Source organism: Kogia breviceps, chromosome 13 (genome assembly GCF_026419965.1).
Source record: "Kogia breviceps isolate mKogBre1 chromosome 13, mKogBre1 haplotype 1, whole genome shotgun sequence".
NCBI lineage: Eukaryota > Metazoa > Chordata > Mammalia > Artiodactyla > Physeteridae > Kogia > Kogia breviceps.
In genome coordinates, this window is record NC_081322.1 from 15,914,091 (window position 1) to 15,926,123 (window position 12,033).

Here is a 12,033-nt window from a genome sequence, read left to right on the forward strand (position 1 = left end):
TTCATTTTACTTACTGACACAAAATATTTCTACAAAATGTTAACAATCATTGGATTTCCAAGAATGAAACTTTTATGTTAACCAAGAAAATATTATGTTCTATTCAGGAATTTGTTAAAATTTATTAAACACATTGGAACATTATATCATCCTACTTTGAATTTTTAATACCAAACTACAATTCTCAGTCTCCAATTATAATTGGCTCACCCATAGTAATTCTGCCTTTGGTTGCAAACAGCTAACCACTTCAATATATCTTCTACTTCTGTCATTTCAGTTAAAGATGTATTTTTTATACATAAATACATTCAATTACAAATTAGTGTCCTTTTATATCATCTTATATCAGACTTAGAGCATCATCTTGATTTTTTACATTATTAGATGTATAGATACCTATAAATTCTATTATATGAAGTAAAAAGGGTTCCACAAAGACCAGAAATATGAGTCAGACAGAAATATATTATAAACAGAAAATATTGCTCTAAGTTGGTTTAGACTATCAATTTGGAAAGATAGTAACTAAATACTGAAGTGTATAAGGGCTGTATTTAAAGGCCAGAAATAAGATCCAATTTCCTCAAGCATGAGAAGATAAGGAAATTGAAGGGAACAGTTGGCTTTTGTCAACTGTAGCAAAAACTCCTATGTTGAAATAGGGAGGAACTTTGGAAGAATTACCCCTCTGCAATTTACATATAGATACATTGGTTTACATGAAATCACCTTCATGTATAGTATGTTATGATTAAAGTCATTTTTACTGACCTTTTTAAGTTATTTTCCTTTGCTTTTATATTTTTATCAATATAATTTTTTTGTTAAATCAGTTTAAATTAGACTACATCAAAAAGGTGATCTCATAATACAAATCTAAGAAAAAGATTTATATAATTTTAAAAAAATTACTATAGGCACACCTCAGAAATATGCTGAGTTCAGTTTCAGACCACTACAATAAAGTGAATATAGCAATATACAGGGTCACAGGAAGATTTTGGTTTCCAAGTACATACAAAAGTTATGTTTACACTACACTGTAAATCTAAGTGTACAATAGCATTATATCTAAAAACCAATATACACACATTAATTTAAAGACATTTTATTGTTAAAAACTGCTTACGATCATCTGAGACATTAGTGAATCTGAATCTTTTTGCTGGTGGAGAGTCTTGCCTCCAAGCTGATGGCTGTTGACTGAACAGTGTGGTTCCTGAAGGCTGCAGCAATTTCTAAAAATGAGACAACAATAAATTTTGCATCATCAATTGACTTTTCCTTTCAGGACTGATTTCTTCATAGCATGCAATGCAGCATTTTACCAACAATAGAATTCTTTCAAAATTGGAATCTATCCTCTTAAACCCTGGCCATGCTTTATCAACTACGTTTATGTAATATTCTAAATCCTTTGTTGTAATATCAGCAATCTTTACAGCATCTTCACCAGGAGTAATTTCCCTATCAAGAAACCACTTTCTCTTCCCATCCATAAGAAGCAACTCTTCATCTTCTCAAGTTTTATCATGAGATTGCAGCAATTCAGTCACCTTTCAGGCTCCACTCCTAATTCAAGTTGCTGTTTCTACAACATCTGCAATTCCTTCCTTCACTGAAGTCTTGAACTTGTCAAAGTCATCCATGAGGGTTTGGAATCAACTTCTTCCAGTCTCCTCTTAATATTTTGACCTCTTCCCATGAAGGAAGGGTTATTGTTTCAGCACAAGAATCCTGCCAATGATGGAGGGAAAAGCTCCAGAAGTGAATTAAAGATTAGTGTGGAGTGTATATAAATGTGGATATAAAGTTAAACAATCCCAAAATCATGACTACATCCTTTATACCAAAAACAAACAAACTTAGAAACAGGGCACATTAGGATGAACTGTAGGTGTATCAATCTTATTATTATTTTTTTTTGTCAATCTTATTTTTTTAAGAGGAATACAGCAAACAGAGATTTGAGTGTTTAATTTGAAATTTTAAACAAAAGCAAAATAAATAATAAAACAAGATATAATGAACTAATGTTAAATGGAAAAATATATAAATATTGTAATTTTCTAATCTTTATTATAGTATTTCAGTAGACAATCTCTGAAGCTGTTTAACCAAAAAATAGAAGGCCAAGTAGATTAAGATCAGAATCTGACAAATATTACAAATTATAAGAAGCTAATAAAACAAGGAAACCAAATGCAATTCACAGAGTAAAACAGGAAATAAAAGGATTTTATAGACAGACATTTGCACACACACACACACACACACACACACAGTAACTGTAACATCTGTTAAAATAGCTGAAATAGAGAACTAAAACAAACCTAATTCTGTATTGTTTAAAAGAGACAACAATTTGACTCTGAACGTTTAAGAGAAATAGACTAGGAAGAAAATAATACAAATTATTATTAATTTAATTAAATTAAAACAAGGTGGAAACTATATGATGAGGACCTCATGTAATTTACCATCCCAACCCAAATACTTTTCAAAGTGAATGAGCATTATTAATAATTAATCTATAAAAAGTGATTAAACCAGGTATGATATAAACAGACTTATATGCCATGTGACAGTTGTTTAGAGTTTACCTAGATTTTTTTTTTTTTTTTTTTTTTTGCAGAGCATAGGGGGAGGCAAGTGAGAGAGCTTTGAAGGGGAGTAATTGTGTTCTATAACTTTATTTCAGGTAAACATAAGCACTTTTGATATAGCTGGTGACAGAGTAACCTGCTCAGTAATTAATATACTTCATCCTCCTCTATGAAGTAGATCTAGTAATGATGATTTTACAGATAAGAAAATTATTTATAAATAAAAATTATTTATAGTTATATATAATTTATATATTTATTATAATTATATATAAAAAGAGAATATCATTTATAAAATAAGTTAGAGAAGAAAAATTAGAGCCAAGCCTGGTGCTTTGAATATATCAAAGCATACACTATACTGCCTGCCATTAACAATCTCAGTGATCCTTGGCAAACTGCATTAAATGGCCAAGTTTTTTACAATGACAAGAAGAAAGGTTTGAACTATCTGAATTTTGACACTCTTGCTGGCTCCTAACACCTACCATCGTTTACTTTTATTAGTGTAATAACTTAGGTTCAGTAGGTTAATTTTCATTAATAATAGCAGAGTGATTTCACATTGCTCTTCTCAACTCATTATCATGTTTATATGATTATTTTAAGTATCCTTTGAATAGCTGGCAAGGGATATTTGAAAATCAAAACAACTTCGAACAAAATTTTTCACTATATTTTAGGTATCTTTCTCACCTTATGCTTTCTTTTTCTTATGACTTATATGTATGTATATGCAATATCCAAAGGAATAAATGTGGTATATTATATGTTATAGTCATTAAAATGGTATCATAATCCACATTACCTAAGGTGATACCTAGCATATAAAGAAGACCGAAGAATATTCGTTCAATACACTTAATAAATAACTGAAATACTCAAAAGGTGTGTATATGAAATGAAGAAAACACAAGTTAAAAACCAGTATCTCTCTAACTTCAGAAAAACATTCCTCCTTGTTGATAGCTAATCTGGCTCTCACTATTAAGCCTACAGATATTTTCAATAATTTATAAGAAACACAGACTATATTTCACAATTATCTTGAAATAGAGAAAACCACATTAAAAACTACTAGAAAATATTGACGAAATTGAAATTACCATAGGAATTAATTTTGTGTGCATGCTATTAAAGTCTTATCAGGATTTTCAAAATCATTGAAATCTATACTTAAAAAATTTAAAATGACTCAATGAATTTCATTCATGTACTCAAGAAATATAGATATTAAAAAATTCCAATATAGCTTTTAAAGAATTATCTGAAAAATACTTGGCATTGCCCTTCACCTATATCTTTAATGAATAAATGCACTCAGTGAAAAATTGAGTTTGAATAATCCATTATGTGTAATAGTACACACACACACACACACACACACACACACACACACACACACAATATACAATAACTCTCCTCCTGCCTCATCATCCCATCAAGTAAGATAGGTTCATTTCCTCTCCTAATAATTCCCAGAATATTTTTACTTAATCCAACCTCAGAGATATTGTAATAATCTACTTATCACCTTCCCCACCCCCTGCAAATTCTGAGTGTCTTTCTAGCACCTCATATATTTATTCAATCATTACACATTGAACAAGGTTTCTTGGGTCCTTCTCTCTGTGCTAGGAACTGGCATATACTAGCATATATACTGGTGATAAGAATTCAGAGGGGATAAGAAAACTATTGTTCCTGCCTTCAGAGAATTTACACTATAGGCAACTAAAGAACTGAGACACTCAAACATTTGCAATAAAACCTATCAGAGTTATAAATATGAGGCTAAGCAGAGGGTGCCTTCCTTGAGATAAAGCCAGAAATTTGTTCACATCAGCATTAACTCATTTAGGTCAATGCCAATCACATAGACAATACAAACATATACTTACAGAATGAATAGAGGAGCAAATGAATGAGTACTATCAATAGAACCTAGTATTACTTAAAATCCTATTAGTTTTAGGCATGAGATGAAATATTTCAAACTTGTTTTGTGCTGGATCAGCCTATCAATAGTGATGCCATTGTCCAGGAATGCCCGGGGCCCTCACCTGGCCTGCACAACCTGTGGCAGCCCTCACGGACATTTCCCAAACTGGAGCCCATGTGGCCACCGGACTGGCCTTTGTGGGTCTTATCATGATTGTAAGATGCACCTCAGCAATAACCATCAGAGAACTTTAACAAACAAGTTTTATTACCATAGTTTGTAGAGGAGGGTAGATTGCACTCCTGGGCCACACAGCAAGGTCACAGCTCAGGTAAAGAGACAGAGAAGACCTGGGGTTCTGCCTTTATTGGGGTCCAGGGTGGGGTGCCTAGTGGTTTCTGTGTTCATTCTATTACTCAATTTAAAACATGAAAGTGGGAATAAAAGAGCAGGAAGGGAAAAGCAGGGTCCCCACAAAAGGTCATTTATCAAGGTCAATCAGGGCTTTCTAAAACGGGAAAGTTCATGGGGGTGGGGGCTTGGCTTGGCTTTTTATGTACTTGTGTAGCTGGCAGTGTGTTTATTTCAGATGAATGTCTTTGAAATGAATGCCTTGGTAATCAAAAGCTTAATGTCAGGCACTTATACTACTATCAAAAATTGTCATAATTTTCAAGCACTCACACTAGAGAACTTTCCAGAACATTTTCGCAAAAATCCTGACACACACGCACCGTCATTTCACCTCAGCAGGTCACATAGCAGTTAAGTGGCAGGACCCGTATTTGAGTCTAGATCTGTTTGTTGCCTAAGTTCTTTTCAAGCATCATTCTGCACGATAACCAAAATTAAATTTGGCCAAGAATGGACACTTTCTACAAGAATATTTTAAAAGTACACCACACAACCTTCTTTAATATGTTCTCATCCTGTGGATTTAAGTAAATATACGATAAACATTTAAACATGCTAAATTATATGACTAATTGGTTTTTTTGGCTTTTCAGATGCAGCTGTTTTCTTGGTCACGTGTTTAGAGTCGGTATACTCAATGTTGATGACTGCTTAGGAAACCAGAGCACATCAGTGCAAGGCCTCTACCTGGCCCATTTGCACACCTGCAGTTGTAGCTCTCTGCAGAGATGTGAAAGACACATCTGTGAAATAGAAACTGAAGATTGTAAATCTGCGCCCTGCAAAAATGGAGCAACAGGTACACATTTAAGTGGCTATTTCTTTGGCAAATGTGTCCCAGGATTTACAGGCAGGGATTTCTTGAAATCAAATTGTCTAGTGCATAAGGTGGTTAATACATTTATTTAACATATCTCAAATGTGTCTAATGATCAGTATTGTAGCTTGCTTTCTCATTTGGCAAAGTAAAAATATCTTCCCTTGGAATAATAGGATTGCTTCTTTGGACAATTACATGGCTGACTACACAGCTTTGGCTCATGCAAATGAGGCTGCTAAGGCCAGGCTGCACCACTAAGAATATAATGTATATGTCAAAGGTCTGAAGAGAAAATAGGCAACCATAACCTCCCAATAATAGTGCCTAAACAGCTTCAGTACCCCCTTCAACCTACTGTTTGGCTGCCTAAGTAAACTGAGTGCCAATTTCTTTCTAGTTTAAAAACAAAATTTTGTTTCAGTATTTTTGAGGTCAGTTTAATGCCCTCACATTAATAAGATTAAAAAAAAAACACATAAATTCACAACCATACTATATTCTTTGTAAAATCATAGAGGACAAAATTCACAGTGGCTACATAGTAAAAAGGCAGCTTTTGATACAAAAATATCAGAGATTAAGCATTCAAATTTATGTTATTTGAGATTTTATGCTTCATCTTACATTGAAGGGATGTTCATAATAATTTCAAAACTGATTTATTATAAATGCCTTATAAAAATCAGTACGGAGACAATACAGGAAGAAAACATAACTGTCACTTTTAAATCACATCTAACTTTAAATGAAAAATGTTTCATGCAGTATGATATCCCATTTTATTAAGCAGACCCAAATCTAGAAGCTATTTGGACTTCCATCTTAAAATGAAAAAATATTTTTCCTATTCGATATTTAATGTAATATGCTGAAGGTTTTGGCGGCAATTTAAAAAGATAAGTTCTAAAACTGGAAATGATGATATCATTGGAATAAACGTATGGCCATCCAGATTATCTTTTTAAGGATGAAAATATATTTGAGTGCACAAATTCTGGCAAGCTTGCTAAAAAGTTTCTCCCATTACTTCACATTTCGCATTTCAAACATGTTTTTAGTAAAAATAAGATAGCATAAAATGTGCTAGTGCTGTTGAAATAGTTGTATCTGACTTAGAAAAAACATATACATATATTCATCTGTTTTTATCACATAGGGTATTTTCCAGAATTCAGTGAAAATACAATGTTAATCAGCAATTATACATAAAATAGAATAAAGAATGAAACTTAACTCTTCTAATACCATTACTAGGAGAAAATGTCATTTGGTATTTTAATTATTTGTGTATATATGTATATATACATATGTATATTTATACACATTATCAGTGAGCTATCTATTATTTTATATTTCAAGACTGAATATTACAGTTATCCATTATATGATCATTCAATATATATTATATACACATTTTTCATATAGTTAAACCACACATTACATAGTACTTACCATTGGTATATACTAAAAATAATTCATATGACTTACTTCCCAGCTGGGAATAAAAATATTCCATACCTATCTGATTGTTTTTCCAATCTGAAACACAAAGTTGTATCTGATTTTGATTTTCATTTTGTGGAGTAATAAAACATTTTGAGTATTTACAAGTTGAAATTATATTTGGAATACTTTTTACAGGCTTTTCATCATTTTTTTTTTCTTCTGGGCAATGTGTCTTTACTTAATCACCGTTCTTATAAAGACAGTTTCACTTATCTCTTTCCAGGGAGATAATAGTATTATCTGCAAATAAGGGTAAATTTTAAAAATTTGCTTAATTGGTTTTATAGTACTGTTTGGTCAAATTTCTAGGATCAAGTACAATGCTAGTGGTAAAAGTGAAGATCTTCTTGTTCCTGAATTTCATGGGACTTTGTGTCACCATGCCGCATGGTGTTGGCTTGGTATTAAGTATATAATAAATAAGGCGGAATCTTTCCATTTCCAATTTAAAACATTTTAAATAGAAATAAATGGGGAAGTAATAATATGGCACAATCGCTATTTGATAGAGTAACATTTGCTTTTATTTACTTTTATAATTTTTAAATACTTTTGAATAGACATACAATAATGGACTTTTATGTGTGTTTATATTTATTTATTTTTAAAATATTTATTTAAAAACTTTTGTCAGTTGCTTGTGTGTTTCTTCCAAAGGACACTTCAAGATCATGATTACTCTTTTTCTTTGTGCTTCATCTCCCATGAACCAGTCATTTTTGTCCCATTCCCACCATTACCCCCTACTAGTTTATGTGTGTTTCTAGAAAATTTGTTTTCAGTGTTACAGTTTTGTGCTTATTTTACACAAAGATGTGGAAAACTCTTCTTACTCTGTACTCTGAAATCTTTAAAATAAACTGGTTTGAAAGGATGAAAAAACTCCTTAGGATTTACTAACCAATAAACAAAATAAATATTTCTGCTTATTACTCTTAGGAAGGAGAGTTATTCTCTAAACTTCTTACACTTTCCAGGGCTTTACTGAGTCAATTTACTAATTTACATGACTTGAGATAATTATTAAAATCATTGGCATTTAAATAATAATTTTATCTGAATTAATGTTTATTTCTTAATTTTATTCTGATTTTTATATGTTATGTGTGTTTTCTTTCTAATTAGCACAGAGTTTATACAATTATTTTTATTTTCTCAGAACTTATTCATATATTTAACTATTCTCAAGTTTTTTCTGCTTTTTAAATTTAATGTTATATACATTTAATTATAGAATTCCTTTCTCTAGCTTTACTAAATTTTCCAACTTCTTGCTCTTTGCTTTCTTTACTTTTTATTTTTTCATGAACCTTTAGGTAATTTACAAATTAATAAATTTTTTTTGTTATTTGGTAATGCAAATTTGGGGGCTAGAGATTTTCCTCGGGGTATTGTTTGCTTGTACTCTAGAAATTTGACATGCAATTTTTTTGCAGTGTTTTCTAAGTAGCCTGTTATTTCAGGTTTGATTTCCAATTTCATCTATCAGTCAATATGGCATTTTAAGTTATGCTTTCTGAGTTACTTGGCAATTTTGTTTATTCTTTGGTTATTAATTTCCCGTCTCTGCATCATTAACACAGAACAGGGTCATCGATAATTGCTATTTTGTATATTTTTTCTTTTATTTTGAAAATATATAGAGAAGTGAAATCATCTTTTTACAATATTCCCAACTGTAGGGGATTACAAGTCGCTACTGGGGGTCTGAAGGGAAAGGGGCTAAGAAAAATACCTACAGTCAAGCAGAATTAGTGCTGTAGTTTGTTAGTAGTCCATGTATTCAGGACAAGAGTAAGGAGTGTTGGATTCATATGACTTATCTGCTATCATTGGCTTAGCATAACACAGTTCTTATAAGAATAATACTTGGACATTTGGATATAATATATATTGTCTGTGAATATTCTTTAAAACTTCTTTTTCTGTGATTTAGGTTTGGGGTAAGACTAATCCTAGGAATTTTTCAGAAAAGGATTTTTAGGTGCCATTTCAGATGTAACAAATCCAAATATTTGGAAGTAGTATTCAAGAACAAAAATGTTTCAGTTTGTAATTTGGACACCCGTGGGTCTTTGATAGAATGATTCTTCTATATTTCTTCATAGATGTAAACTTACATGTAAATATAAATGGGTTCATGTACTTTGTCATTCCATTTCCCCATATTAATTGATATTTACACACACCTTCACTACTCTTTACATGCTTACCTTATGGGTTATATATTTTTAATTACCTTACTATATTTTAATAAAAATCAGTACTTGTACCACATTATAGACCATACACAGACCTTAAACATTTGAACCACATCTAACCCTCTCTATATATGTACATATTTTGTATATGTTGTTCTGCATATATTTAAAACTATTCAAGACATTATTATTATCATTTTATACACTCAATACTTATCTATACTTATCCACATTGTGCCATTTTATTTCTTTTATTTCTTTCCTATATCTCCAAGCTTCCAACAGATTTCTTTTACCAAACGTATGTTAATCACTATTTAGAATATCATTTTCAGCTTTTCTGCTGGGATGAATTCTCCATTTTCTATTTGTCTGAATGTATTTTTAGTTCAACTTTATATTTAAAATGTGTTTTATGGTAAGGGATCAGCAAATGAGTTAAATGAAGGAAGGAACTGTAACTACAAGTTAAATATCTTTATAGTAATGTATTTAAAGATGTATGTTTCTATATGTCTATATTGTATATATATATATATAAACACATATATGTATATGTATGTATCTATCATTTATAAGTCTATTTATCTATACTTCCTACGATATTGCTAACCCTATAATATCTTTGTCTCCTGTTTATCAGTTCCTATGTTCCTAATTTTTATTTTATAAAGCATATCGTGTCACAGAGAATTAAGCAAAAGGCTCAGACAGCTGAGATATCAAATGATTCACACAATTTATGCCAAAACTTGAGCCATTCACTCCAGGTCTCTACTTATAGAATTCCATCATAGTTTAAGTTTGAGGCTTCTGTATACTGATTATGTTTTAAAAAGCAGAAAATGGGGATGGGGTCAAAGTATTTAACAAATCAGAAACTTCAAATATTTTAAGGTAATTATTCTCCCTTAACAATTTATTTTCATTTAGCAATTAATACATATTTAGTCCTATTAATAATAGGGGAATAATAGTGGGAATAATAGTTATGCTTACATTGATCCTTGGACTTTTGCTTCCTGAAGCCTGATCTAACCAAATAAGAGCAATAGAAACATATTTGAGAGGTAATAATAAAGAAAATGCTATGGAAAAAAGACAGATGCTCTTCACTCTGGAAGATTCTTATCTGTCCTTTGTGGATTTATATTGAAACGTCTTCCAAAAAAGACAAAAAAAGCATAATTAAACAGAAAATATGTGATTTTTTTTTTTTTTTTTTTTAATGGGCCCAGCCGCTCTGCGGCATGCGTCCGGGTGCACGAACCCGCTTCCCCTGCATCGGCAGGCGGACTCACAACCACTGCGCCACCAGGGAAGCCCAGAAAGTATGTGACTTTTAAAGTGACAAAGGAATTGCAGCCTCAGTGAAAGTAGACTGTGTTATTATGACTGGATGGCAGCTCTTTAGCTCCAGAATTTTCTTTCAAGTTCTGATTTCATTTTAAATTGTGACATTCCCTAACTCATTAAAATGCAAAATATATGCAAAACAATGTTTGCATAATTATAAAATAATTTACTAAATGTTGCATTTCAGGAAGAAAAAGGTTATGTTCAGGAATTTAATTAGTGATCTGGAAACACAAGATATTCAACATTGGTTCTAATTGTATACACATCTGGGATTTCCTCCAAAAGAACTACATTCCTAAAGGTCAAACATTTATATCAAAGTGTTTTAAAATAACCATCTTGTAATAAGGAGAATGAACAGCTTTTCATCAGAAGCAATGCAAATTAACTTCCCAAGAGAAATGACCCAATATATTCATCTTACACGAGATATTTGTATTGATATATATACCATTTATGTTGACTTCATTTGTATACCGTGGAGTATTCTAAAGAAAATGGCATAAAAATATAAGCATGAACATCACCCACTCTGGGCCAAAGTAGCTGAAGGAAAAATAGTTTGTGGTCCTGTTTCAACCAGAGACAGTAATCTCTATAAAGGACCTTACTTATTTTTCAATTTTTCCATCATATAGGTTGGCATTCTATTTCCCTTTTGTCTACTTGACCACATTACTGTTATGAGATATTGAAGGGATCTTGAGTTTCCTGAGAGAAATCCAGCACATTAACAGGATGCGGTAATATTACTAGAATATAAGACTCTTTTAACTCTTCCAGGCTTTATTTAATTTCATTACCTTTCATTTTCCCAGTGAAGTTAAAAACCAGCAATAAACCAGTTAACAAAGCAGCAGCCATCCAAACAAACAAAAATAACACAAAACTACAGACCTTATTTAAATATCAAAAAGCCTAAGATCACAAAGAATTTAAAACTGTTTCCCAATTTCAATATGAAACTACCCAACATAAATAGGTAACATGTTACTGATAATTTATTTTGGTATTTTTCTTTTCTCTTCATTCAAAGTACTTTTAGTTCTATCAAAGAAAGAATTATTACTACTTGTTAGGTAGGGATCTATTTGGTTTTCATTTCAATGAATCTTAAGTACATCAATAACATAGTTTTATCAATATTGAAAGAAATCCAAAAAAGAGGGTATATATGTACAT

General features: G+C 31.4%; 1 protein-coding gene across 1 annotated transcript in view; it reads left to right on the top strand.

The window, feature by feature from the left end:
• Positions 1-12,033, top strand: part of EYS (eyes shut homolog) — a 1,724,957-nt gene that overhangs the window by 158,836 nt on the left and 1,554,088 nt on the right. The window contains exon 9 of the mRNA XM_059083021.1: positions 5,559-5,844. Within this exon, the coding sequence (XP_058939004.1) occupies positions 5,559-5,844 (286 nt within the window). The remainder of the gene's footprint in view (positions 1-5,558; positions 5,845-12,033) is intronic.